We start from the raw sequence: 27,534 nt of genomic DNA, 5'->3' as shown, positions 1-27,534 counted from the left end.
ATCTAGTTCTGTATATTGTGTTATTTATTAACAGGGGTGGAATGAGCCCTTAGAACAGAAACAGAACAAAGTTTGGAGCTGTTACTGTGTGCACTTTGTTCTCACCTTTTCTCATTGCAGAATGTCTGTACACATCTGTATCATATGTATTTAAGCCTTCCATGCCCTGTGTGCTATCACTTGTCTGACAGGGTGGATATGCTTATTTAGTAGAACATAATATGAGTGTTTCTTTCCAAACAACATTATGTATCTCTCAGGGGACTCCAGTCAGATAGATTATATGTACCTCTTTTTCAATCTGCTTATAAAGTAACAGTGGAAAAACTTTAAGGGTTTAGAAGCATCTTCTCTAGGAAAAAAGCAATCAGCAAATTGCCATCCTTAAGCAGTAACTGCCAATGATACATATTTACCATTTAAATTCTATATTTCACCTGAAGTCTCCCTTCTTTTCATCTCTGTATATGTACAATATACAATCAGCAGAGCCTTGTACCTTTTATAATCATGTGATATTTGCTGAGGCTTGTTCACACTAGGTGAAATTCACTCCAGAGAAGAAGGGCCTGCACAAGGTCCATGAGCCACTTATGTCCTCAGAACAGGGCTTCAGTGAGCCGTAAATAGTCCTCTGCCCCAGGGTGAATTTCATGCACAGGCCTAGACTGTCCTGTATAGATTTGTGAATGAAGGGGACACTGCTCATGGAACAACCCACACCCACGTGGAAGGGAGCCTCAGCCACCCTCCCCGTACCACTACCCCTTCTCTCCAGGCCCCCCGGACAACCCTCCTCCATGGGCCCTTATTGCACACTATGGGAAGGAATGGGAAGGCAGAAGGCTGGACCAGGCAGGATCCCCTGTCCAGTCCTATGATATACCTCCAAGTTGTCTTATCTATTGTGTAGAGCCTCCCCTGGGCATCTTGGGGCTACCACAGCCAGGGTAGCTCCTGGTAGAGCGGCTCCACTGTGGTCACTGGGGCCATAGCTGGTGCAGAGGAACTGGAGCTCTATGGATAGGCCCCAGAGCCTTTTCCATGTGGGATCAATGGGTAGTATGGGGATGTCCTTGCTGAGATTTTTCTCCCCAGACATTCCTCCCATGGACTGTTTGAGAGGGTGATCTGGGCCATAATAAATTAAGACAGTTACATAGCACCTTGCACCCAAAGATCCCAAATACCAAGAGACTTTTCAGGGTCCTGATCCTGGAACTCTTACTCACTCAAGTGGTGCTCACTCATGGGAGTAGCTCTGTTGAAGTAAATAAGATTGCTTGTGTAAGGGTTGCAGGATTGGGACATAGGATTTTTGCCTGACTAAAGATTGCAAGATTGGCCCATATAGCATACCATGGTCACTTGCCCCATCTTCAGTATGCAGCCACCTCTGGGATGGAAAGCAGTAATCTTTACACACAGAACATACCAACACCAGTGACTGTGGATTTAAGGTCTGATGCTGCACCCATGGATGTCAATGGGAGGCATGCTCAGAAACTGCCAGTCTAATTTTATTATAATTTAATATGTAGTGTTGGTGGCATAACTTTATTAGAAAATGGAGTCAGTGAAATGTTTTTGTTTGATGCATTGTGTAAAAATTATTTATTTAATTAAAGCTGTATTATATTCATGGACAAAGGGAGGGAACAACTCGAAGCTGCACTGGAAAATAGAAAGTGTGCAAGGAATAAACATGACTGTTGTTATGTTTGTGCAGTAATGTTGGATCCGCAGTATTGAATGTTGAGTTCTGAAGTGCTAAACCGGAAGTGCTGTGTTGCTTATACATCACAGCGCTGAGCTGATCTGCAGTCTTGCTACAACAGTTGGTGTAGAATTCTGCATACTGTAGTGTTACAAATAACATACCCTTGATAAATTAACAAATAAAATTTCATTTTATACAGTTTTTAATGTGATTGCATTTTTAAAAAATATAATGCCAGAGTTTGCCACTCTGATTTGGGGTCTAGCGTGGAGTTCTATACTGTTGCCCATCACTGTATCATCTGAGCACGGATACTATATATGCTTTCCTAACTGAAGTCATGACACTCAACATTATATATACTCTTGCAGTTTGAAAGGGATTTTGACTTTTTCTCTGTTGCCATACACAATATTCCAGTGCTTGTTTCATCCATGTATTTCCTGTGTATCTGTATGAGTTTACTCCCACCTCTTTTTTTTTTTTTTGCGTAACTTCCTCCTCCTGCAAAAGTTATTCTTCATCAGATGGAAGTGGAAAAGTGAAATTATCTCAGCCAATCAGAATGCAGTTACATACAATTCTCTTCACACTGACTGATTTAGGGAATCTTATTTGCATACTGACTCTGTGCAATAACTACGTAGTATACAAATATATGTACCCTAGTTGGTTGCCAGCCATTATCAGCCAGTTAAAGAACAAGGATCGGTAGAACCATTGGATAGTTATTTCTCACAGATTGTTCTGTAAATGCAACTCTTTGCATTTCCATTCCTGCAATGCAGCAGTGGTGAATCCTGTGATGGGGGGAAGAGGTGGCTGCAGCATGTAATACATACAGGTGTCTCATTTTCAACAACCAACATGAAAATAAGAAACAATATGGGATATTTAGCATAATAGAAACTTACGGAGTTTTTAACATCATTTCACATTGACATAGAAATCAAACCCCGCGAATGGAGTCAGAAGGAATGGACAGCAGATATCTCAGGGCAGAAGATCAGCTACAGCTGGGAAACAGTGAACTTATCAAGGCTTCTGTCCCTGAAGCAGGGGCTTTCACCAGGTCTCTGCAGCAGTCAATGCTGTGACCATGAGATACTGCCATCTCACCTTTGAGAGGTGAAAGCACTGTGATCAAGGAACTCCCTGGCCTGGCCCCAAGACATCTAAAAGAGCCTAAAGACCTGGGATGAAGACAGTGGTCGACACTTGCACTGCTCAGACACGATGGAACTCTCTGCAATAAGGGTAAGGCTCTTCTGTGTGGGACACAGAGCTTTCCTGGGGGCTGGTCAGAGACTATGGAACAAACTCCCCCAATGTTCTGCGTTCAAGCATAAAAACAGAGAGAGCATCATTCAGGCTTTAATCCTTCCTCCACATACAATGCACTCTCTCCTCAAGCACTTACTGAAAGTAGAGTTCTCTACATTCCTAGCCGTTACCCTATACATAATCATACTCATCATACCGCAACGGCCCCATTAAGCAGCTAGCTATTGTAACACACAGGAACGAAGGACCATTACAAATCTCACTACCTTTTGCTCCAAATTTAAGATGCATTTCTTTGACAGAGTAATGTGTATTAAAAACCAACCAACCAAACAAAAAACCCTACCAAAACAAAACATTCCACTGCACACACAATTCGCCCCTGGGGAGAGGATGAGAGAACATATAACACGTGACAGATGTTAGTCACTGTGCTTATGCACTACTGAAGGTGCTCAGATACCATGGAGATAAGTGTGGTGGTAGAAGAGGCTATATACAGTAGAATACAATAGACACAAGAATTGCACCAGTAGAATTCATCCTTTTTCGGTGGTGGCACACATGCATCCAAACTCATGTGTGTCTACCACCAAAATATCCTTCAGGTTTTTCAGTGTAGTTATTCCCCTATTCAGAGTTGCGCAAATCCCTAATGGCGGAGCTATATCAGCACAGTAGCAACGTGGACACACAGGCATCAGTACTGTATTGCCAGCCTCCACAGATAAAAAAATCATGAGTTTTTCTTTTGAAAAGACGATTATACTGTGCTTTTTTGGTCTGTCTTTTGATTTTTGATCTCCCCTGGCCCATCCCCAGTGTGCGTGTGTGGTTGACAATCAGTGTTGTCCACTCTCCCAAATTTATTGGGTAAGGTGATTCTGGTCCCTACTGCAGAAGCTCTTACCCCCACATCTTCCTGTCCCCTGCCTAGCAAATAATTCTGCCACCTGGTTCCCACTCCAACAGTTCAGCCTCCACCCCTCAAACCTTCAGTTCAGCCCTCCAGTCTTCCTACCCGTATCCATTCAGCCACCCTCAGTTCCCAGCACCTCAGTTCAGCCCCCTCTATTCATACCCACTCAGTTCAGCTCCCCGTGCCCCTCCAGTCAGCGCCCTCTGCCCCCCCCTCAGTTCAGCACCCCCTCAATTCAGCCACCTTAGCCCCCCACAGTTCAGCCACCCTTAGTGCCCAGCACCTCCATTCAGCCCCCTTAACCCCATCTGTTCAGCTCCCTGCTCAATTCAGAACCCCGGCGTCCCTCAGGTCAGCTCCCTCAAACCCCCAGTTCAGTCTCCCACTCAGTCCAGCCCCCTGCATCCCTCAGTTCATCCCCCTGCATTGCTCAGGTCAGCCCCCCACAACTCCCCTCACTTCAGCCCCCCCAATGCCCCTCAGTTCAGACTCCTCAGCCCTGTCTGTTCAGACCCCCGCCCTCAGTTCGGCCCCCTTAATCTGCTTCAGTTCGGCCACCTTAGCCATCCCGCAGTTCAGCCCCCCCCCCCTTAGTTCTGTCCCCATCCCCAAGTTCAGCCCCCCAGCCTCACCTCTGCTCCTCCTGGGTTCTTCACACCCCTCTCCCAGGCCTAGGGGCTGCAGTGGGGTCCCCTCCCCCTTCCAGGCTAGAAGGGGGGGAGGGGGGCTCCATGGGCTGTCACCCCCCCCGTGCCCCTTCCCAGGCGATGCTGGGGGGGGTGGGGTGGGGGCAGAGGAACCATCCTGTCCCCACTGCCCAGAGGATGGGGTGGGGGCCACCCTAAGTGGCTGGGCTCTTTGCACCCCCGCCCCCTCCTGAGAGAGGCTGAGGTTGCTGAGGAGAGAGAGAGAGAGCGCAGCAGCGAGCTCAGCCTGCAGCAGCTCTGATTGGTTATTCTGCCCCAAGAGGCGGGCAAGCAGGCTGGGCATCCAATCAGAGGGCTCAAATTCCCCAAAAGGCCAGAGCGCCTCCCTTCATGGCCAGAATGGCTCATGCCCAGGCCAAGGCCCTGTGGCTGAGAAGGTGGTGGGGGTCGGGCAGGTGCACGCTGACCCCCATGCTGGCAGCCCTCCCGCTGCAATCCCACACTGCGCCACTCCCGTCAGCCGTGAAGCTCCCCCCAGGGAGAGTGGGATGAGGGTGGGTTTGGGAAGGAGGTGGAGGACTCTGGGATGCCTACCCACAACGCACCATGGCTGTAGTGACAGAGCTGTAGTATGAGGAGTGGAACTGGAGAGGGAGGGTCTGGCTTCAGGAGCGATTTGCTGCAAAGTGACACCAAATCGCTCCTTATTTGGGGCTTTTTCGTAATAGGTGACGTCCACACAGAGGTGTAGTTTGAGAACGGTTCTAGCAGTGGTTTCAGTGATTGACTGGCATCAAGGTATATGCACTTCATTTGAATTTTAGAATCCTCCTATCCCCACTCCCATTCATTTAAGAAAACACGCCCAAGTTTGTGAACTTTCTGGCCTGTCCACTTGACACAGCCTATGTTCCATTTTTTTGTCCCAAACCGGGATATGCTTCAACGGTTCAACACAGGCATATACCACATTGAGGCAACAGAGACCATGGAGGATGGAGAGAGCAAGGATGACCTTTTTAAATAACGTAAGTACACACAAATGTATTATTTTAATATTTTTAATGTGTAACAATGTTGTATGCAGCAAAACTAGAACTACTAAAAATATGGAATTTGTATCCCTCCTCCCACATCCCCTTCCTCTGAAATGGGGTGGACTCGTTTTGAAAGGCAGTGCCACTTTTTTTTCTTCATGAGACTTGGCAACGTGATCTGGGCCAGGCTGCTGGCGAGCACAGGCCCCTTAGCATCTATGTGTATGCTCAGCAAAGATCTGTCCTATAAGTTGGTCTGCCTGCCACGTCCCTTACTGCTAATGGCAACGACCTGTGTGCAGGATCTCCATATTGTAAACAGGCCTTGAATAAGAAGCAGAGTTCTGACTTCTTCATAAGGCTGATGTAAACTATAATTTTACATTCAGAAGATTAAGCCAGATAATTGCATCAGGAGTAGTGAAGTGTACTACTGTGATGTCTCCTTAATATTTGTGAATTGGGCATGGAACGGTTTTATGTTCCATGGTCTGTTCTGGGTGGCCAGGGAATGGTGAGCACACATGGAAGACAATCATGCAGCCAAACCTGTGGACAGCATGCAAGGACCCATGGGAAAGAAGGGAAATAATAGCACTGGTTGGAAAATGTATTTTTCACTGATTTTTTCATTTTTATTTTATTTTGTTGAAAAACTTGGTCTTTGGTTGCTGAAGAGCAAAAATTTCTTTTGTTTTTTTAACCACCTAAAACACAGATAAAAATAGATGTTTTCTTGTGAAAATGTCTGTTTAATCAGAAAGCTGTTTTGGTTGCAAAAAGGTTTTGACGAACATTTTTCCAACCAGCTCCACTGACCAGTCAAATGCCCCTGAAGTTAATGCAGCCTCAGACAGCAGCGACTTCAGGAAGATGGGCTACATGGATTGCAAGAGATTCTTTGCTCCTCAGACTCTCTTCAATTTTGTCTATGTCTGAAACACCCATATGAACATGGCTCCAGGGCCACTTTGCTCAGACCATGGCAGCTTTGTGCATTTGGGGTGGGGGACTCCAACTGGGTCTCTGCTCTCTTGGCACTGGATCTTTCTACCCCTTTCCCTACACTCTGCCTCTAGGATTCTTCGTGGTGCCAGTCTCCTGCCTTGGACTATAGACTCTTCTTCGGTGCCTTGCTCTTTCAACTGGTTCTTTGTATCCTACGGAACTGTGGCAGCGTGTATGCACATGATGCAATATCCATTCTCAGGAAAACACTGCAGTTATACTAGGTATCCATCCGCTCCCGCAAGTAGCACGTGGTCTGCTCGGTTCCAGCCTCTCCCTCCCTCTACCCCAAGGTCCACCTCTCGCGCTGGTATTTCTGCAAAGTTATGGTTGCAGTGGTTTTGAGGGCACAGTTTCTTGATATTCACATGGTTTCCTGCCTGGGTGTGGTGCTTACTCTTCCTTTTTCCTCTGAAGGGACAATCTGCTTAATTCCTGTCAAATTCCTACTAGGAAGCTCTGCAACCAGACACTGGGGGCCTGAGTTTCCATTGTCATACATTTTGTGCAGTCATTGACAGCAGTGCAAAGTAGGTGTAAAACTCTACCAAAGCAGAATCAAGGAAATGTAGGACTGGAAGGGACCTTGAGAGGTTATCTAGTCTAGTCCCCTGCACTCATGGCAGGACTGAGTATTATCTAGACCATTCCTAATGGGTGTTTGTCTAATCTGCTCATTAAAATCTCCACTGACAGAGATTCCACAACCTCCCTAGGCAATTTATTACAGTGCTTAACCACTCTGACAGGAAGTTTTTCCTAAATATCTCATCTAAATCTTCCTTGCTTCCCTAAGCCCAGTATGTCCTGTCCTCGATGGTTAAGTTGAATAATTTATCACCCTCCTCTTTATAACAACCTTTTCATACTTGAAGACTATGTCTCCCCTCAGTCTTCTCTTCTCCAAACTAACAAACCCAGTTTTTTCTCTCTCCTCATAGATCATGTTTTCTAAGCCTTCAATCATTTTTGCTGATCTCTTCTCGACTTTCCCCAGTTTGTCCACATCTTCCCTGAAGTGCACTGCCCAGAACTGGACATAGTCCTCCAGCTGAGGCCCTGTCAGTGCTGAGTGCAGGGAAAGAATGGTAGCTTTACACCCATTCTGCTCTGGAGTCAATGGCAGCACAAGGTTCAGGGCAACAAGCAACCAGGCTCAGTGAACATGACCTGGGGGAGGGGAAGGGAATTCCCATCCTGCTGCAGTTTGGTTTTTTGTGGTCACACTTCTTCCCCTGCCTTGGGAACAAGATGATAACATTTCAGTCAGACTTGACAACCACATTAAACCATTGTGAGGCATCAGACAGGAGATGGTCTCAAAAGACCAGGCATTTAGAAGGGTTAGATTCTCCTAGTAACTTCCTGAGATTTGTGCATATGCAGCTGAGGGGACAGTTGGGTCCCAGACATCTAGCCTTATGATCCAAGCTGCTTAGGGAAGAGTGGGAAGAGAAACAGACAGACACTCTCCCTCGTACTCTGTAGTGATTTGGGGACAAAATACTCAGCTCTGAATCAGCGAGTGCAGAGACTTGAACTTGAATGGAGGGAATGGTGGCCCCCTTTGCCTGCCAAAATGCTCAGGTTTCCAGCTGAAAATGACCATTTTGACACAGGCCCATTTTCACAAAGACTTTCGAAAGGGCGTGTTTGTTACAAAGCAGAATGAAAACAAATATCAAAACCTCAAAAGTTGCCAGGAAACACTAGTGTTGCCCTGCGCTCAGCTGCGTTCACACTGCGCAGTTCTGAACACAGTCCAGCCTAAGCACCAAGTATCCCTTCCAATGCACCTCACAGCCAAGCCTCAAACATTTGCCTCCCCAGCTAGGCTGATGTGTTTCTCCTCGCCTTAAAACAAACGCTCGTGCTAGTGTAACCCACACACCTTCTGGGTGTGGCGTTCTGTCCCATCTAGTGGCACCAAGACCACTTAGAGAGAGAGAGAAAATGAGTCTGCTCTACAGCCTTAGCTAACAGACAGTTGGCTTTTAGCTCATGCGGTAGAGGCTCATGCTCTAAGCTCCAGAGGTCCCTGGTTCGATCCCGCCTGCCGCTGATCGGGGTCTGTCGGCATTGTACTAGTATAGTCACTGAAGGAAAGAGTGGTTTACAGCCCCCTAACATTGTTCAGTACAGCTCCATTTCATGGGTTTGACCCAAAGGCTGTTGAAGTCAATGGGAGTCTTTCTGCTGACATCAGATCAAACTCCACGTGCATTATCAAAGAATAAATGCGTGTCCCTTCCTGCTGTTATTGTGAGAGACGCTTTCTCAGGGAGTCCTGAGGTGTAAGTCACATTGTCACTTTTCTGCCTCATCAAGAGAGTGATTTGCTACACTATGTGATAGCTCCCAGTCTGCTGGCCAGCCAAACCAACTCCTCGGGACTCTGCCAATCCAAACTTTGCCTTGCAGGTAACCCTGGGTTCCCCCAGCTCCCAAACCCACTGGAAGAGCATTCCTCCATCAAGCCCCTCTCACTGGCCACTCTCCGAAATAACCAAGTCTCCAAAGAAACAGAACACACAGCAGCAGCCTGCTGGCTCAGCTGAGGATGGGCACCTCACTGGAATATCACAGCACTGAGATTAATTTACAATAAAACAAGAATAAGTTTAGTAATAAAGAACAGAGATTTACGTGATACCAAGCAGAGATGATAGAAACAGAAAATGATTACAAATAAATCAAAAATATGACAAAGCTTTTTATTCAAAGCTTATTCAAAGCTTTGTCTAAAGCAATTTTCTCACCTAGTTACTTGTCCAGTATCACCAAGCCACACAATCTGGGACCTACTGCTCAGAAATGCAATGAGTGCTGACGCAGCGGTTTTGGCCCACAGCCCCATCCAGCTATGCCTCAGTTTCCCTGCTCTCAGTGGCGTACTGGCTCACAGCTTTCCCAGCTGTGCCAGAGTCTCACCACTCCCAGTGGTCTTCCCTGCTCTCAGTGGCGTGCTGGGGTCAGTGAGTCACTGGTACAGATAGTAAAGCTGTGGACTCTGCTGGGAACAGGGCAGACTCCGCGTGGAAAGAGATCTGGTTTCACACCTTAAGGGGGTGACAGAACCCTTTATTGGTCTAAGTGAAGGAAACAGGCACAGCTCAAAGATACTGTGCCCCATAAACTGCTGCGGGCCAGGACTCCATTGGGAGTAAAGACAACTCAGGCGCGTAAGAGAGCTAGTATCATGCCTTCAGGGTGACAGAACCCTTTATTTGCCTGAGTGACCCAGATGGGCATGGCACAACTGCTGGGGGGAGTCTGGATGTTGAAGAGGGGGAAAGATGCCCCTTACTCTGTGGTTTATGATTAGGGTGACCAGCAATGGAGACTCAGGCCCCCTGTGTCTGGTTGCAGGGCTTCCTGGTAGGAATTTGACAGGAATTAGGCAGATTGTCCTTTCAGAGGAAAAAGGGAGAGTAAGCACCACACCCAGGCAGGAAACCGTGTGAATATCAAGAAGCTGTGCCCTCAAATCCTCTGCAAGCATAACTTTGCAGAAATACCAGCGCGAGAGGTGGACCTTGGGGATGGGGGGGGAGGGAGAGGCTGGAACCCAGCAGACCATGTGCTACCTGCGGGAGCGGATGGATACCTAGTATAGCTGCAGTGTTTTCCTGAGAATGGATATTGCATCATGTGCATACACGCTGCCACAGTTCCCTAGGGTACAAAGAACCAGTTGAAAGAGCAAGGCACCGAAGAAGGAAGAGTCCATAGTCCAAGGCAGGAGACTGGCACCACGAAGAATCCTAGAGGCAGAGTGTAGGGAAAGGGGTAGAAAGATCCAGTGCCAAGAGAGCAGAGACCCAGTTGGAGTCCCCCACCCCAAATGCACAAAGCTGCCATGGACTGAGCAAAGTGGCCCTGGAGCCGTGTTCATATGGCTGTCTCAGACATGGACAAAACTGAAGAGAGTCTGAGGAGCAAAGAATCTCTTGCAATCCACGTAGCCCATCTTCCTGAATCTTGGTGGGGGGTCATGTGACCCTGCGTGCTCCACCACGTGTTTCTTTGGGACGACACGGTGCCAGGTACTGGGAGAGGTGTGTCCGTCCCAGGGGCCCAGCCAGGCATGGAGGGCAGAGAGCGCCGGGCAGGGAGAGTCGAGTCAGTTGGTCACCCCCTCCCCCAGTGTGAGAGAGGTGTACAGGAGTGTGTGTGTGTGGTAGAGGTGTGTGTGTCACCCCTCCCTATGTGACCCCTAAAGCCTTAAAGATAAAAAAGTAAATAAAAAGAGTCCAACTCTGCAGTATTTCTTTTTTGCGCAGTCTTAGTCAACTTGATGTTAATTTGAACGTTTGTACTGCATAGTTCTGATTGATTGCTGTTGAACGCACTTGAATATGAGTAATTTTACCAGGTGTCCCATGTTTAGCATAGGGAAATATGGTCACCCTATTTAGGATGGTCATTTCAGATGTCATTAAACCAATTGTGGGATTGGAGAACGAAGCAGTCAATGCCCTGTCGAGAAAAGAGGGGGCAGAGGTGAAGCTTACATCATGGCCAGTGGCCAAAACTCCAGCCTCAAACTCACGAGGGAGTTGTGACAATCGTGGTCCAGACACCGCATGGGGAGAACAGGGGTCTGAACCCTGAAGGATAAGCAATGGAATCAACTGATTGCATACAATATTATTGTCCTGTAAAAGTGTATCCTGTAAGGTCTTTTACTGGTGATTAATATCAGCGTACCTGTATGTTTTAGCACTATGTGAGGAATTCTGGCTACTTACTGATATTATGTTTTAAAGCCTGTGACCAAGCAAAGGGAGAAAGGCTTTCTCCCAGACAGGAAGGCAGGCAGCTATCTCCCTGTCTGCGCTGTAAATTAAGCATTGTGGAACCAAAACATTGGAAGCCCCATTTACACAGGAGTCAAGAAGAAGAGAAGAACCGCGGGTGTGGGGTGAGAGTCATCCTGTCTCTGGGTACAAAAATGAGTTCTGGGAAAAACAAGGAGAAGAAAAAAAAGCCATTTTGGCATCCATCACTGAGGGAACAAAGAGGTAGGCCCTCTTTGTATCTCTGAATGGTGGGTTCTCCCCGCTACGTGGGTTGGTGATGCTGAAGAGAAACTGTAGACAAAGCGTCGAGCCTGCTAGGAGTCCCCTAGAAGCATGTTATACTTTTGTTTTATTTGTAATCATTTTCTGTTTCTATTATCTCTGCTTGGTATCACTTAACTCTCTGTTCTTTATTAATAAACTAATTTTATTATGAACTCATCTCAGTGTGGTTATATAAAAAGGATGTGTGCATCCCCTGGTGAGCCAGCGGGCTGGTGTGCGTTCTGTCTCTTTGGAGATAGCAGGCTTAGTAATTTCTGCGTGTCCAGCAAGAGGGCCTGGATACTGCAGAGGAACGCTCTTCCAGCGGGGTTCAGGAATTAGGGGCACCAACAGTTACCTGCAAGGCAAGGCAAGGACTAGCAGAGTCCTGAGGAGTTTGTTAGGCTAGCTAACAGTCTGGAGTGACATGGAGCTGATGAAGTTTAGCAGCAGCAAATCTCTCTCTTGCTGCAGCAGAAGGGTAACAAGGTGACTTGCTTTCATGGGGCATCCAGAACAGTATCACCGGTAGGGTGTCTGGAGGCTGACTGTCACACTATGCAAGAACTTGTTCCCTTCCACAACTACCCTCACACCCGCTCTCCCCACTGACTTTAGGCCTGAATTTACACCAATAAACCACTTATGTGGAGCACTAGTTCCTCTAGGATGGTTGAATTAATTAATAAATATCACAATGTGCTATTACAAATGTAGTAGAAACATGGGCATGTACTAGAGGTTTTGTCCAAGTGGGAGACTGACAGAAATCCCATTGCAACTCCCAATCATCAGAGAAGCAATAAACTCCACCTGGACAAAAAGTAACATACTGTACGTATAACAGGCAAGTGACTGATGCAGTAGAAAGAACAGATACTTCTCTGTAAAATACCCTAATTAGAAAACCTTTACAAGAATGAATATGGGGCACAGGCAAGGTTTTGAGACCCAAAGCTTCACTACTGTCTTCACGTGTCCTAGCTAGAAGGGCTTTTCTCATTTTTCAGAGGGTGACGGGTTAGTGATAAATGTTGCAAGGGCTTGTGCAGGTAAATTACAGCAGATCTGTGCTAGGGTTGAGTAATTTGGGATTTGAGAAACCTGGGTACAAGTCCCTGCTCTGCCACCGCCTTCGTGTATGACCTTGGGCTAGTCACTTAGCCTCTCTGTTCCTCTTCTGTACAATGGGGCTAATAGGACTGCTCTGCCTCACGGAGGGTTGTGACGATAAACAAATTAAAAGATAATGAGACCCTCAGATACTACAGTAGTGGGGCCATGTAAGTAACTTACCTAGATAGATGTCCATGCAGGACATCCTTACACTGCCCGAAGCCAGTGAGAAGGACCAGGGGTGAGTACTATAAGCTGGCATGTGAAGGAGCATATCCTCATCCAAATGGAGCAGAGACTCAGCTCCTCTGCTTGCTGGGATTTCCCTCAGGATGGAGGAGTGCCCAGTGAACATGCACCTGCTCAGCCAGTTCTTTCCACCCACATCCCTATAGTCCCAGCACAGGGGGCATGACAGGAGGAGGGTGGGACCATCGCCAGCTGACATACGTTTGAGCAGGCTGTTCTAACCCATGGCTGGAGTCAGGCAGAGACTCAGGGAGCGGCCAGCTCCTCAACAGCAGCCAGCTCCCCACCACCCCTCCCAGTGCTGCAGAGGATGTAACAGAGAATCAGCCAGCAATCCTTACAAAACTCCCGTTCCATATAAATCTGGTTGACTGTGGGCAGTATTTTGAACACCTCCAGATTTCACCGCGGCAGGATTTTCAGTAAAATCCACTGATGCCAGAGCCTGCCAACAGCCTGTATCCTAGATAAGTCAGGACCCTGAGTCTGCAAACTCTAGCCTTACATTGGCAACTCGTTCTTGGTATGGCCTTTGGGCCCAATGCCAGACTGTCGGGGGTGGGAGGAGGGGAGAATGCTGCCCTGTCGCCAAGCATGCACTTCCATGCCCAGGCCCAGTCCAGGAGGTTTATTCTTTTATAACAAAGGTTAACAAACAAAGAGAACAGAGTCTTAAGCTAATACCTGGTCCCCAGGCTGCTAAGTCACCCCTCCTAGGGGTCTCTGGCTCTCCAGCTCCTGGCAGCACCTTGTCTCCTCCAGCTCCACTCCCGTCTTGAGGTTGTGGAGTTGCCCCTTTGCTCAAGGGACCCACCACAGCTGTCAGCTCCACTCCAGTGTGACCTCTGCTGACTTGGGCTCAACCTGTCTCAGTCCTATCCCACCAGCTGCCTACTAGCTGCACTTAATAGGCCCAGGTGTAGCTCAGCCCTCTTCAATTAGCTGGATTGGGCTACCCTGCTCCAGTGCAGTGGTACTGGGCTCAGTCTGTCCACAGAAACCAGCTATCCTGTGACACAGACACTGAAAGGCTAACCGAACAGGTGCTGTATTTTGTGGATACCAGTCTCGGGGAAGAGGGGAACTGGACACAGAAATCAACAGATGTAGCAAAGAAGCAATTTTTATCCTTCTTTATTTGTTGAAAATGTCACTTAAAAATAGTTCAAAATAAAAACATTAGAAAAATTGAACTTGCATAAGTAAATAAATCTACATGACAAAAGATCAAGTGGAAGGCAGCTGACAGGGAGCATCCATCTTAAGACAGACTAACCAGAACCTATTTACAAAGTACTGTAAACAAAGTAACTATGGCAACACTGCTATCAGTTTGACATGGCTTCCTTTCCTTTATTTATTTATTTAATTTTATTTTTGGCTTGTTACGCTCAGTACATGCGTCTGTTCCAAAAACGTATAGCACATCCTCCAGCACATTAAAAATCCTATAAACATGCATATGTACACAGCATGGGGTCAAATAAACTCTGAACTAGATGGATATATTTATACCTTTTGCCCAGGACTATAAGTCACAGTCGGGTTGAGTTCACTTATTGATTACAGTTCATGAGCCAAATGTCGCTTGGGTGTGTGCATACGTGCAATGCCAGCGAGACAGCAGACACAGCCGAGCTGCTGCCGGAGCATGGTGTAGATTACTGCCTCTTCTACCCTGGCTCCCCAAAACTCAGTGAAGTTACTCTGACAGGAGCAGCACAGGGATGTTACTCGGGAAGTGGGAGAACCAGCTTCATGACACCCAGCCACACACCAACATTTCACACTTCTACCCTTCATAAGCGAATGGATGTTAAAGCCCAGTGCCCATGCAATGAGGCATGGACAGATTGCCAGGACCAGTGGTCAGCTTAGTACAGTTCAGCTTCACACACTTACTGCTGATGTGCGAGGAGTCAGAGAGCCGGTCACTTTAGGGACCGCCTACCATCGAGAAGTAAGGACAGGGATAGTGAATGCTGGCCAGAGCAAACAAGGCCCAAGATTTTTAAAAAAAAAAATCAAACAAACAAGATCACCCCAAACAAACTCGCAATAAAATGAAAACCCATTTTAAAATGCTCCACCGTTTTTAGAATCCAGCTTTTCAGCCTAATTGCTTTTCATTCCCAAATGCAATTTGCCCCACTCAGGTTGAACTTTAATTGCAATATGAGGGTTATAATTATTCCCTGTAATATTTCCTTCATGAAGAACTTAAAGAGCAATGAGCTATGATATGTGTCTATATCTCTTTGGGACACACTGCCCCTTGATATTCATTCTTAACAGTTAGAATACTCCAGACCTTCTGCTAAAATTAACGATGTATTGCTAGCAAGGGAAAAAAGACAACAGTAACAAAACAAGGGGAACCCAGAGCCAGATGGAAACGCAATACGCCGTCTATATATACACACTGTATGTACTGGTGCTAGTATTTCTGCCAGCAATTTGTAAAAAGTGTATAAATTCTTATACAGGAGGGAGATTGATTATTGCAGCTCTTGTCAAAGCATAAATGTAAATATTTTTCCTATTGCAACAGAACATTTTTTCCTATTATAAAGCCCCTTTGGGGTGGACGGAGTAATTAGTTGTCATTGTCTTTTTTCATAACCAAGGTGAAGGAACCGCAAATGTTTTAAGTGAGGGGGGGGGGGGGGAAACCTAGCAACCCCTTGTCAAGCCAAGTGTGCATTCCATAAAGAGGGGAGCACATATGGCAAGGTAAAAGGACTGGGAAAATATAAAGCTTATTCAGTACATGGACATTTAGAACGTGAAAATGTAACAGGACATAAGTATTAGAGGTCATGCATTAGAAACAGGCCTTTGGGCAAAAGAGAAGTTAACTGTTGTGTTAACCATTAGCTGCTAAGAGGCAGTTTCAGTCAATGTGACTTCCTGATGTGCTAATGACAGAAGAAGTTCCTACTGCTCCAAGGAGTTAAATTAAAAATGTCTTAAAATGTTAATTGCACATTTTCATCTGTATAAAGGCCACATGGGAACCACACTATTGCAGGGCACTAGCTCACTACAGACAACTAAGGGTGGTGGGGAGGAATATTTGGAGGGGAAAACTTCCATTCTTGATTTTCAGAAAACAAGTGCTAGTTGCTTTTTGGTTTTTACTTGACTCCAGCTCAATAACACTTCCATTCAATAAATTAAGTACCGGGCACGTTAAAAAGAATAAAAAGGAAAGCATAAAAAGTGCTTACATTTCCTTTATAGGAAACCACTGTCAAATCCCTCTTCTGAGTGGCAGTCATTTGCAGACTTCTTATTTGCTTCCAGTAGCAGGTACAATGAGGTATTAGTTGCTGCAGATGAATTGTGAATCGTAGACCCCTTGCTGACCATTTTAGCTGTTGACTGTTTACTTGTTTGTGGTATGTGTTATATCCTTATGGAATAGAAACAGACTATTTTTCACTACCACTTTTTTTTTGTAACAAAAAAACCCCACCACAACAAAATAAAATAAGGAGCAAGAAGAAGCAAAGCATCCAGTTCTGCTTCCCAAGAACGCCTGAGGTCACACGCAACTGCCAGCAGCTTCATCCAGAATTCAAGCTAAAACCGAGGACTTGCGCCCAGTCTCATCCCTGGCACATTCATCAGTTTGCTTCAATAGCCTTCTGACTAACTTCTCTAAATCTTTTCTTGATTTCAGCTCTTCTTCCAAACATTGTTTCATTTTTTTACTCTCCTGTGGGGTGAAGAAAAAACCCACTATATTTATTCTTATCAAAGTTCAAAAACCTCATAGGCCCAAAAGAGCAAAGCATTTAAATATGCGGTTAATGTTAAGTGCATGCCTAAGTGCTTTGCTGAATAGTAATAGACATAAGCATGTGCTTAAGTGTTGTGCTGTAGCATGGCCTTAATCGTCACTGAAAAGTGGTGGGGGGAAAAGCCCCCCAAAACCCAAACACACCCAAAGCAGGGACATTTGACAAAATTTAGTGCTGGTTTCCAAAGAGTCACAGACCGGGTCACTTGTGATTTGGAATACACTAAGGGCCAGATCCTGCTGCTGTACAGATCCACATTGAAGTTACTGGGACTTCACATGGGCATAAGCATCCGCCTGCAGGAATCCCATTCCAGGACCACAACTTCAAGGCCCTCTGGTAGTGGAGTGATGTCAAGAAGATCCAGAACTGGGGTGCAGGGGAGGGGAAGTAGGGTACTTCCCTCTCCTACCCCAACGGGGATTAATTTTTACATCTGTTTATCATAATCCTATAAAAGGAACAATGAGGTCCGTAGAGATTAAAGGACACAGGACAATTAAAAAACCAATATATGGCTGCCAGAGGCTAAACCCTGCTCTGTATTCTTCATATACTGACACAAAGTATAGAGCCCCACGGATCCTGCAGCCACTTGGCACATAGAACTCCTGCTGACGTCAATAGGAAGTGTGCCTGTCAGGCAGCTGCAGGATTAGACCCATAATTTTGAAGCCATCTCAGTCCTCAAACAAAGATCGGCTAATTGATAGAATGTTGGTAGAGCAAGGTCACCTGTTTAATCACTGCTCCTTACTGACAGCACATGCAGAAATGCTCTAATTACCTGCTTTAATTCTTTGACCTGATCTTTCAGTGCATAAACCGTGTCTACCAGACTTCTAGAAAATAAGCAGAAAATTAAGATAAGAGAGCTGAGGTGCAGTAAATCAACATCAGAATGAGGTTTGCATACAAATAAAGAGTTAGTTGTGGGAGGTGCTGGCAGTTTGTATTTTATCTTAGGCTGCTTATTTCAGCAGGGCTATTAACATTTCTTGAGTTAAGTATGTGCTAGCACCTCAGTGCTGAGGGTCCATCCATAAGACCTTGTTCTGGAGTCTCAGCAGAGGAGCATTTAAATGTCACAGCCATCAAAACAGTTACCAGAACATGTGTTTATCTAGGTCTCAACAACAAAACATACAAGGCATTTACATCAAATGGTATGCATGGAATATGGATGGATGGCCACAAGAATGAATCTGTCGGGGCTCGGCAGGAGCAGTAATGGTTTTACAAATAAATAACCTCCAATGGAATTATGCTGATTTACACCAGCTGAGGATCTGGCCTCCAATTTTAAAAAGAAAAGGAGCTAAATACAAATTGGAATCAATCTTGTACTCCTCGCCACCTGAAACTCCCAGTGAATGTAAAGGATGCACTGGCTATATTCTGACCTGAGTACCTATATCCTTCCAATAACACTACACAGAGAAGACATGGCCTTGGTTTTTAAGGTATCATCCAAAATCCACTGGAATTTATCATAAAGTTTAAAGCATAAACACACAAATAGGGAAGCCTCTAAGCAGCTGACTAGCCTCACGCACTTTTCCTCCGTGACAGTCTGACCATTGCTTCTTGTTTCCTCTATGATGATTTTCTCTTCCTCGGGCAGTAGGACCTGGGGTATGGAGTCTTTACGAGAGCCTATAAACAAGAGTTGCCAAACAAAAAGAAAAACTGAAACCTTCCACAACAGCTGACACCATTTAGAAATAACAAGCCTAATTGTGAACTGGCTCACCCTAGTCGATATTAGGATAGTTCATTGGAAAACGGCTGGAGGTGGAATTGGGTCCCTTCAGAGTAAGTCTAAGTCCTTGTGTTGCCTGCTAGCATTCATTCATTAGTATTTATATGACAGTAGCACCCAGAAGCTCTGGTCAGGATGGGGTCCCTGTTGTGTACACATGTCCCCTGCCTTAGATGGTTTCTTCAAATGCCATGATCAACATTCTTCCTTTGAGCTAACTTGCCATTTAAGCCTTGATAACACACTAGTTTCTGCGCAAACATTGTGCATCCAGGAGTAAAACTTTCAACAGCATGTGCAGAGCCAGACACGTCAAGCCTGCTAACAACGAGAGCAGAAGTGACTCCTCTAGATCCCCACAATGCCTACACTGCAGTATGTTAAATACCCACATGGAGTCAGCACCCTTAAAAACTTGTTTTTTGAGTGATTCCCCATGATAGCTGTAGCCATTCTCAATCTAAGCATCAGGAATACGGAAAGAAGGTACAAAATGGGCAATGGCCTAATTCAGCAAAGCACTAAATCACACGTTTTAATATATAAGCATGTGTTTAAATCCTATTGACTTCAATGGGACTTTAGCAAGGATGGACGTAAGCATGTGCTTAAGTTAACTGGGGCTAAAGCAGCAAATGGCAAGTTGTTGGAGGCACTCGCTGAATCTAAAATTATCTGATTGCTTATAAATTAAAGTATTTGTTTAGGGTAGGAACCATTAGGAGATACATGTTTCATGGATCCCAATTTAAAAATGTTTCCTCATCAGATAGTTCACCAGTTGAATCTGATCTCTCAACAGCACTGATAAATAGCCGTAGTTCCAGAGTTTCAGAAAATGTTAGATACTCAGGTTCTCATGAAGCAGCTTGTTCTTAAACACGCGGCTGATCAAGAGATAATATTCAAGCTTCCTTTCAAAAGCTACCTACCACCCTGAGATTAGCATCAGTTTCTCTTACTCACAGCCACAGGCACAAACTAAGTTTGTTTAATTCCTACCAAGTGCTAGTGAAGTAGCTGTGTACTACAACCCAGAGCATCTGCCATCTTACCTCCTACTTGTTCATCCTCTGTGACAGAAGAAAAACAATAGCAAATAAACCACTAAATGTATGAAATGTTCTTATCTTGATGATTCAAACACCACGGTTTCTTTGCACAAGCTTGATTGCCGTATGTTGCAACACTGTTTTTTTTCCTAAGAGGTGATCATCATTTCAGATACCTTGTGAATTATGTAATATATTTGTGTGTCTACCTGAACTGAGAGTTTGCTGAAAACCTGCACCAGTGCAATAGGCCTCAATAACTTTCAGAATCTGGGCATCCTCTTCTAGTGCAGCAGTACCTGCAAAACATTGCAAATATTGGCTAAAAGCAATATATTTTGGCTTCATTTTCTCTCTCTCAAACTCCTGCAACAAACTCACTTACAAGGAGAGACAGCCTTGCTTGTATGACAAATGGTATTGTCTCTAGGAGAGGGGCAGAGGTGATACTCTCAATTCACAGGGATGGAGAGCTTTGCATTTCACATGAAGGCCAATTAAGTGGAGTGGCGCCTACCTTTGGCTGAGGTCTGACTAAAGGAAGGACGGGGATCCTGGATAGCAAGTGCTGTGAAGAGTCAGGTAGCTACTACCCACGGTATGAGGGACTTGCAGGGGAAATAAGTGCATTTGTTAAGAAGTTGCAGGCTTAAAACCCCACTGCCAGGATCGTTGAGAGAGGTACAACTAAGAACTAGGACTCAGGAAGTCCTGATTTCTAATCCTGGCTCTGTCACTCTCTCACTCTGTGGGCAAGTCATTTATCTATTTTAGGGTTTTGTACTGCCACTCTTCACCACAGTATCTGATCCACTTCCATGTGAAAATCAAGTTATGTCCCAAGTAGACTTCATGGAGTCTCCAGCAGGTCTCCCATAACGGGATTAAAAAAAAAATTGGTGGGCAAGAAGGGGAGTTAGATTTTATCAATTTCTTTTTTGTTGGCAGGGGTTTAACAGTACAAGGAGACGCCTGCCACGGTATGCATCCGATGAAGTGAGCTGTAGCTCACGAAAGCTCATGCTCAAATAAATTGGTTAGTCTCTAAGGTGCCACAAGTCCTCCTTTTCTTTTTGCGAATACAGACTAATACGGCTGTTACTCTGAAACCTGCATTGGGAATATTATTCTTATGTTGGAAAGCTTTTTTGAAGAGATAGGTTTTGCAGTGTTCCTTAAAGATGGGCAGACGGTGGACTGGCCTGATCTCCTCTGAGAGTTAGTTTCATAGCCAGACCTCCTTGACAAAGAATGTTTTGCCCCCAGCTCTCACAGGCTTCTTTCTTGGGCTTTGTGATCTGCATTGTCCTAGAAGAGCACAGCTATTGTGATGGTTCATAGATTGAAATTCAATTTAAATCATTAACTGCTTTGAAGATTATCCTTTCGGTCCCTGTTTCTCTATCTGTATGGTGAGGATAATAACTTCCCTACCTACCTCATCGTGATTTTGTGATGCTTAAATCAATGGTAAGAGTGATATAAATCCTAAGCATTCCCACAAGGGGGTCTCAAAACTAAGATAGATGGTAGCTGTGCATGGCATAGTGGGAAGCTTATGAGTATGATGAAGGCTTTCAAAAAATCTCAGAAACAAAGTACCTTTAGTTATTTATGTGCAATATATGATGCATTGAACAAATGGCTCTGTTTTCATTTAAAATCTCATGTAAATTACGTTGCAAACAGAACTCCCCTACAGAAAAGGAAACACTTACTTTTTCTAATAACAAACTCCTCATCAGATGCTTTTCTCTCCGTTTTCCTTTTAGGAAGAAACTTCTTCATGGTCTTTGGACTCTTGCTGGTATCCTATAGAGAAACAGACTTTCCTTCTAAACAAGAGCCAAAGATAGCTAAAATAGCAAAAGCGGCAAAGAGTGGCACCTTATAGACTAACAGACGTATTGGAGCATAAGCTTTCGTGGGTGAATACCCACTTTGTCAGATGCATCTAACATATTCACCCACGAAAGCTTATGCTCGTGCATCTGACAAGGTGGGTATTCATCCATGAAAGCTTATGCTCCAATATGTCTGTTAGTCTGTAAGGTGCCACAGGACTCTCTGCCGCTTTTACAGATCCAGACTAACACGGCTACCCCTCTGATACTTAAAATAGCAAAGCAATTCAGACTGAATGTGGTTCATTGCATTATGCACTAAATTCCTTTGTAAGCAGTTATAAAGTTAAGGAAACTTCACAGCACTTAGGGCTATTCCCTGCACTAGGTCTGTGTGCACAAATCCCAGTAAAAGCAACGGGAACTGTGCATGTGTCTCAGGCAAATGACAGGGGAATAAAACACAATCAGATGAAATATAATCTTTTGGTAAGTGACTCACATAAATTCACTAGAAATATCAGTATGATCAACTTTTCTGTGGTCAGTTATAAAATTCCCTATAGAATTGGATACATGTTAATTCCTAGACTACATTTTTATTTATAACACAGAACATATCATAAATGATACATTGTTTGTTTATATATATACACACACTATATCTGTGTGTGTAAAATTATAAACACCTTCCCACACACATATATATGAAATATAGGCATATACACACAGAGTTAGTGTCTGATAAGATTGTAAAGATAAGAAACAAGTGTTTAGTTCTTTTGTTGAGCCATAATCATTCTTATTGATTTTGAAAGCATTTGTATATGACAGGTTATGTGTAATATAAATATCAAGGGTAAAAGATCTAGTAACTAAATAAATAACAGGGGTGTCATGTTTTTCATGCAATGCAGCCTTTGTGTCACAGTTCTAAATATTTTTGGTGAGCCTGTTCAAAATGTATTTACCAATCAGAATTGAATCGTGTTGTAAATTATTAAAAGCAGGCACAATTAGGAAAAAGCAAACGGGAGAGGAAAGATCTGCTTAATAAATGTCACGGCACAAGCATTCTATGTTACAATAAGCCAAAGAGATGTATCTACCCTTACCTTTAAGATATAAGACATCCTCTAAAATGAATATGTAAAGAAAGAGAAGATGAGTGTGAGTGGTCGATGATTTTATTGACCAAGTCCATTTAATCAATAGTTCTAAAACAACATTTAAATGTTAGTGTTGCAATTAATGTGCTACAAGGATAGTCACATCCTCAATATCAACGTGCAAAAGAACCAAAAAGAGCATGGTTTCATGCAAAATTATGAATGTTGAAAAATTAATTAAATATGAAATACATGACAAGCAGGCATTAATATACTCCTAATACAGGAAAAAAAGTAATCATGCTTCAATGAGTAGTAGTAGAATGTCAGTAAATCTTGCCTATTTATAACCATACATCTTAGAAATGCAATAAATCACGAAAAATCCAACCTCAATATGCAAGCTAAGGCACTGATTCTGCCGCTGCTCTGCATGCACAACTCTCACCCAGACTTGTGGAGAAGCTGTAGGATCAGGCTCAGGGGTTTTGCTCTATGCTCAGATTTGTTTCAAGAACAGTAACCATTTCTTCAAGTCAGCAGGGGTGAGGGAACATTTGGTGTAAGGGTGGCAACGCCTGCTGGCGTGCTGTGAACTGTGTTTTCTCAAGTAGAATGGGACCCTTTCCTAGTGAAATTATTTTTTCTCCTGATCAACATCCCCCTAAATGGGCAACTGCTACAGTGCGAGGCATTGAAATACACCAGAATTTTCCTTCTACTTCACGAGAAATAGTTTTTCCCCTATAATCATCGTCAATATGGCCCAAACCCTGCCCTTTCCTCAGCAGACACACTGGGCTCTCAACACAGTGAAACCACTGTGGATCTGTTGCAGAAGATTTTGCAGGGAGGTGTCCACACATGCTGCATCCAGTACGGGCCCGCAGCATAGGTTTCTGTGGTATCCATTTGCTCTGAGGACAGTGTGGAGTGGACAGGGATGACTGAACCTCTAGTCTTCCCTAGTGTGGGTTGCAAAGGCCATAGAAACTATTACAGTCCTTAGGCTGGATTAGCAGAGTAGCTCCCTGGCCTGATAACCTGCAGTCAGGTGTTCCCCAGCAGTTAAACAAGTTTCATGGCCAAAGTACTGAGGGCTAGATTTGCTCCTAGAAGCAGCTCTTACTACAAATGTTTTTGTGGGGTCTCTGGGAAAGACCCAGAGACCCTGTATGACATGGGTTTTGAGGCAAGATTCGTCCTCTAAGTGCACTCACGTGGTGCCCTCTGACCCAACAGAAGTTGCTGTTTGCACAGAAATGTGCTGCTGTAAGAAGAAACCTTGCAAGTCATACAAGGCAGGTAATTTTTCAAACTAGGAAATGTGTGTCACACCCCATTACCCCAAATCCGTACATGAGAATTTACTGATGGGCACCTGCTCTGTAATTTCAAATTATGACTAGAAACAGAACAGGAAAAATGACCCAGTTTAAATGGAAATGGCAACACTGATACACAGTGCGTAAGCAGGCTTCTGGGGTTTCCTGAATGCAGCTAGCTACGAGAAAGAGCACATGAATATGTGAAATTCCGCCCTACGAACAAGAAACCAATTGAAATCTCAGTGGATGTCTAAAAATCTCGTATCTTTCCATCAAACTCTACGCCTTCCCCCCAGACAATAATGAATTTCTTTCAATTGAAGCTCTAAATTCTCTTTACAGAAATGGATTTTTAAAATCATTTTCATATGTCTCATAACAGGAACCTGACCTGGTCTGATTTCTCATCCCCATTTCATGGTTGTATCCATGAGGTTCAGCCTAAATTTTAAAAGGTCTCGTTCAAAGCCATTACTGTCCACCAGGTAATTGTGGGAGGTGTGAATTAAGAATCATATGCGTTGTGTTGGAGCCCTTTGAGCCACTTAGTGTGTGAACAGAAATGTTATGCCTTTAAAAACAGGGCCGAATTCTGGCTTCTAGTGCATGAACATAGCTCCAGTTGGAGTTCATCTGAATTTACCCAGGTGTAACACCAAGATCAGAATGTTGCCTAACGTGTTTAAAATTTACTTTTTTCCTTCCTGCTCAGAGTGGGCCAATCAATTAGTGTACATTCCAGATGAGTCGTGTCGGGTCTGGTTCTACTTGGAATTGGGGTTCTGATTTGCAAAACGCAAACGATTCTGAAAAGGTTTTTTATTTTTAAGCTACAAAATGGTGCAGAGGAGGGGCCACATACAGATCCTAGCAGATGAGGTCCACTTCCCAAAAACCCTCTTCACAATTGGCGCTTACGAGCACCCTGCCAGCAACGTCAGTAGGGTGGGCCTGAGCTGAATGGCTCATTCCTAGATCCAACCCTGCCAAAATGCATGCAAGGCATGCTGATAGGGCAGTGAGAGACACATCAGCTACACATGCTGTGCCTGATCCGTAGACGTTAAATAAGTGGCTTTTAATTGACAACCTGGAATCTTTCCATGAACACTAGCTTCACTTACACATTGTCATATTAAGGTTTGTGTGGGTCAGGGCTGGGGGCTGCCACCAGAACGTTGCTCCTTAGCACACAGGGCATTGTGGACATCCACTTTGTGTGTGGGATCATCACAGCCTGCCCCATGCTCAGCAGAGAGTTTTTCACAGTACTGTAGGCTTCACGCACCAGTCACATGGTCATTCTCTTATCACACAACAATTGTTATGGAATCACCATTAATAAATTCTCTTCTAAAGAAAGCTTAAGCTGTGTTCTAGACATATAGTCTAATGTGCTGTGTTGCAATTACCCAGTCATAACTTGTGAATGGGATTCAAAGGGCTGTGGTGTCGATAGTTATATTGGTCAACCTAGACATTTTTGGCCTATTTTAAAAGAAAATTCATTTCTTATTGCAAAGCAGTGATTCATCCTTAGATTAAAATGTAGTAAATGGGCAACAGTTTGTTATATATGAAACTGCTTAGTCAACATTAGGGACTCAGAGCATGGAAAGATTAAGGGATCTTAAAACCCAATTTAGTTTCCAAAATAAAATTTCTGATTTTTCTTAATTAAAAAAATCATCTCAACAGCCACCGTGATGTCTCAACCCTCCTCCTAAATAATTCACTCCTGCAGCCCACAGACCCCCACTGCCCGTCAGGTTTCAGAGTATTGCAGGCCCTGAGAATGAGCTGTTATAACAGAAGGGTGGCTGACACAAGCCTAGGATGCGTCTAGGACCATGAGACAGTAATGTTCACACCTTCGTTGTAACCAGGATGATTGGTGATTCAGCTGTTTAGTCATCTACTGCTACCGGGAACATTAAACAATTACTCAGTTTATTTTAAGGGAGGGAAGGATAGTCTTGTGGTTAAAACAGGGGACTAAGAATCGGATCCGGGTTCTATTATGGGCTTCCCCACCGACTTCCCGTGTGTCACCTAAGCCCTGGAAACTGAGTTTCCCCAGAGGGATAATACTAACAGGGGATCTGTGATCTAGCACCAAAAATACAGGGTGGAGAAATATAATAAAAATTAATAGTGGTTTCCTTCCCACAATTTTCTGTGTTGAGCCCAGTTCTGAAGTCCTCATGTACATAAAACTCTCAAATGGAGTCTTTGCCTAAAGACTGCAGGACTGGAATCAGTGGAAAATATAAACTCTTCAATCCTGCAAATATGTATATACTTAAAGCACGAAACTTTGTTCCATTGACTTGGTGGGACATACATGCTAAGTGTTTGCAGGATCAGGGCTTTATTTTGTGCAGTCCTTTAACACCTATCTTCGTTAAAGGTCATTAAACCTACTCCTTTCTACTATCATCATGCAAAACAACTCTGTGCACAAACGTTAAAGATTTCTATGAAAGGCACAATACCCTGCATGTATCCAAGATTACCTCTTTGTAACCTAGAGCTGCTGATGGTCTGAGTGGAGGAGCGGGTCGGAGACAACTTAAGGTCCAGGGTTTAAGGATTTTGGGTGGTTCCAGTGGTCCGCGAAGCTGTCCAGTTGAACTAAAAGTCTGAGAAAATACCTGATGAGATGGTGAAAGCTGTTTGCCTTCGCATACAATATATGAGAGGGGGGAAAAAAGACCTTTCTCCATCTGAACTACTGTAAGGTCATGGCTTACCACAAAGATAGCAAGGGACATTAGAATAATGACCTGAATAGCTAGCTACAGTGTTAGGTGTGAACTCAACAGTCACAGGCATGATGAGGGCTCAGAACCATGACCTCAATGTGAAAAATCCTGTAGCTCTATAAACTGGTCTGAAATCAACAAGATGAAATTCAGTGATGACAAGTGCAAAGTACTTCACTTAGGAAGGAAAAATCAAATGCACCACCTCAGAATGTGGAGTAGCTATCTAGGCGGTAGTACTGCCAAAAGGGATCTGGGGGTTATAGTGGACCACAAACTGAGCAGGAGTGGCCAATGTGATGCAGCTGCAAAAAAGGCCAATATGATTCTGGGGTGTATTAACAGGAGTGTTGTATGTAAGTCACAGGAGGTAACTGTCCCGCTCTGCTTGGCACTGGTGAGGCCTCAGCTGAAGTACTGGGTCCAATTCTGAGCACCACCATTTAGGAAAAATGTGGACAAACGGGAAAGAGTTCAGAGGAGAGCAACGAAAACGATGAAAGGTTTATAAAACCACTTAGTCTTGAGAAAAGAAGACTGATGGGGGACCTGATAACAGTCTTCCAATACTTAAGGGCTGTTATAAAGAGGATGGTGATCAATTGTTCTCCATGTCCACTGAAGGTAGGACAAGAAGCAATGGGCTTCATCTGCAGCAAGGGAGATTTAGGTTAGATATTAGGAAAAACTTTCTAACTACAAAGCTAGTTAAGCTTTGGAATAGGTTTCCAAGGGAGACTGTGGAAGCTTTAAAAACAAATTGGACAAACATCTGTCAGGGATGATCTAGGTTTACTTGGTCCTGCCACAGCAGAGGGGGCT

At 44.4% G+C, this 27,534-nt stretch overlaps 1 protein-coding gene across 4 annotated transcripts in view; it reads right to left on the bottom strand.

The window, feature by feature from the left end:
* Nucleotides 1–14,164: 14,164 nt before the first annotated feature.
* The window catches only part of ARHGEF6 (Rac/Cdc42 guanine nucleotide exchange factor 6), a 60,336-nt gene continuing 46,966 nt past the window's right edge, over nt 14,165–27,534 (bottom strand). For 2 of the 4 annotated variants that reach the window (XM_084639820.1, XM_084639823.1), the window contains 7 exons: nt 26,464–26,601; nt 22,626–22,646; nt 21,385–21,478; nt 19,876–19,965; nt 18,409–18,508; nt 17,640–17,694; nt 14,165–16,767 (listed from right to left, as the gene is read on the bottom strand). In XM_084639820.1, the coding sequence (XP_084495946.1) occupies nt 16,627–16,767; nt 17,640–17,694; nt 18,409–18,508; nt 19,876–19,965; nt 21,385–21,478; nt 22,626–22,646; nt 26,464–26,601 (639 nt within the window). In that variant the 3' untranslated portion in view covers nt 14,165–16,626. The remainder of the gene's footprint in view (nt 16,768–17,639; nt 17,695–18,408; nt 18,509–19,875; nt 19,966–21,384; nt 21,479–22,625; nt 22,647–26,463; nt 26,602–27,534) is intronic. The other 2 variants (XM_084639821.1, XM_084639822.1) reach the window with 2 other exon arrangements.

Source organism: Lepidochelys olivacea (genome assembly GCF_965140295.1).
Source record: "Lepidochelys olivacea isolate rLepOli2 genome assembly, chromosome: 9".
Classification (NCBI taxonomy): domain Eukaryota; kingdom Metazoa; phylum Chordata; order Testudines; family Cheloniidae; genus Lepidochelys; species Lepidochelys olivacea.
This window is presented reverse-complemented; position numbering and strand designations above follow the sequence as displayed.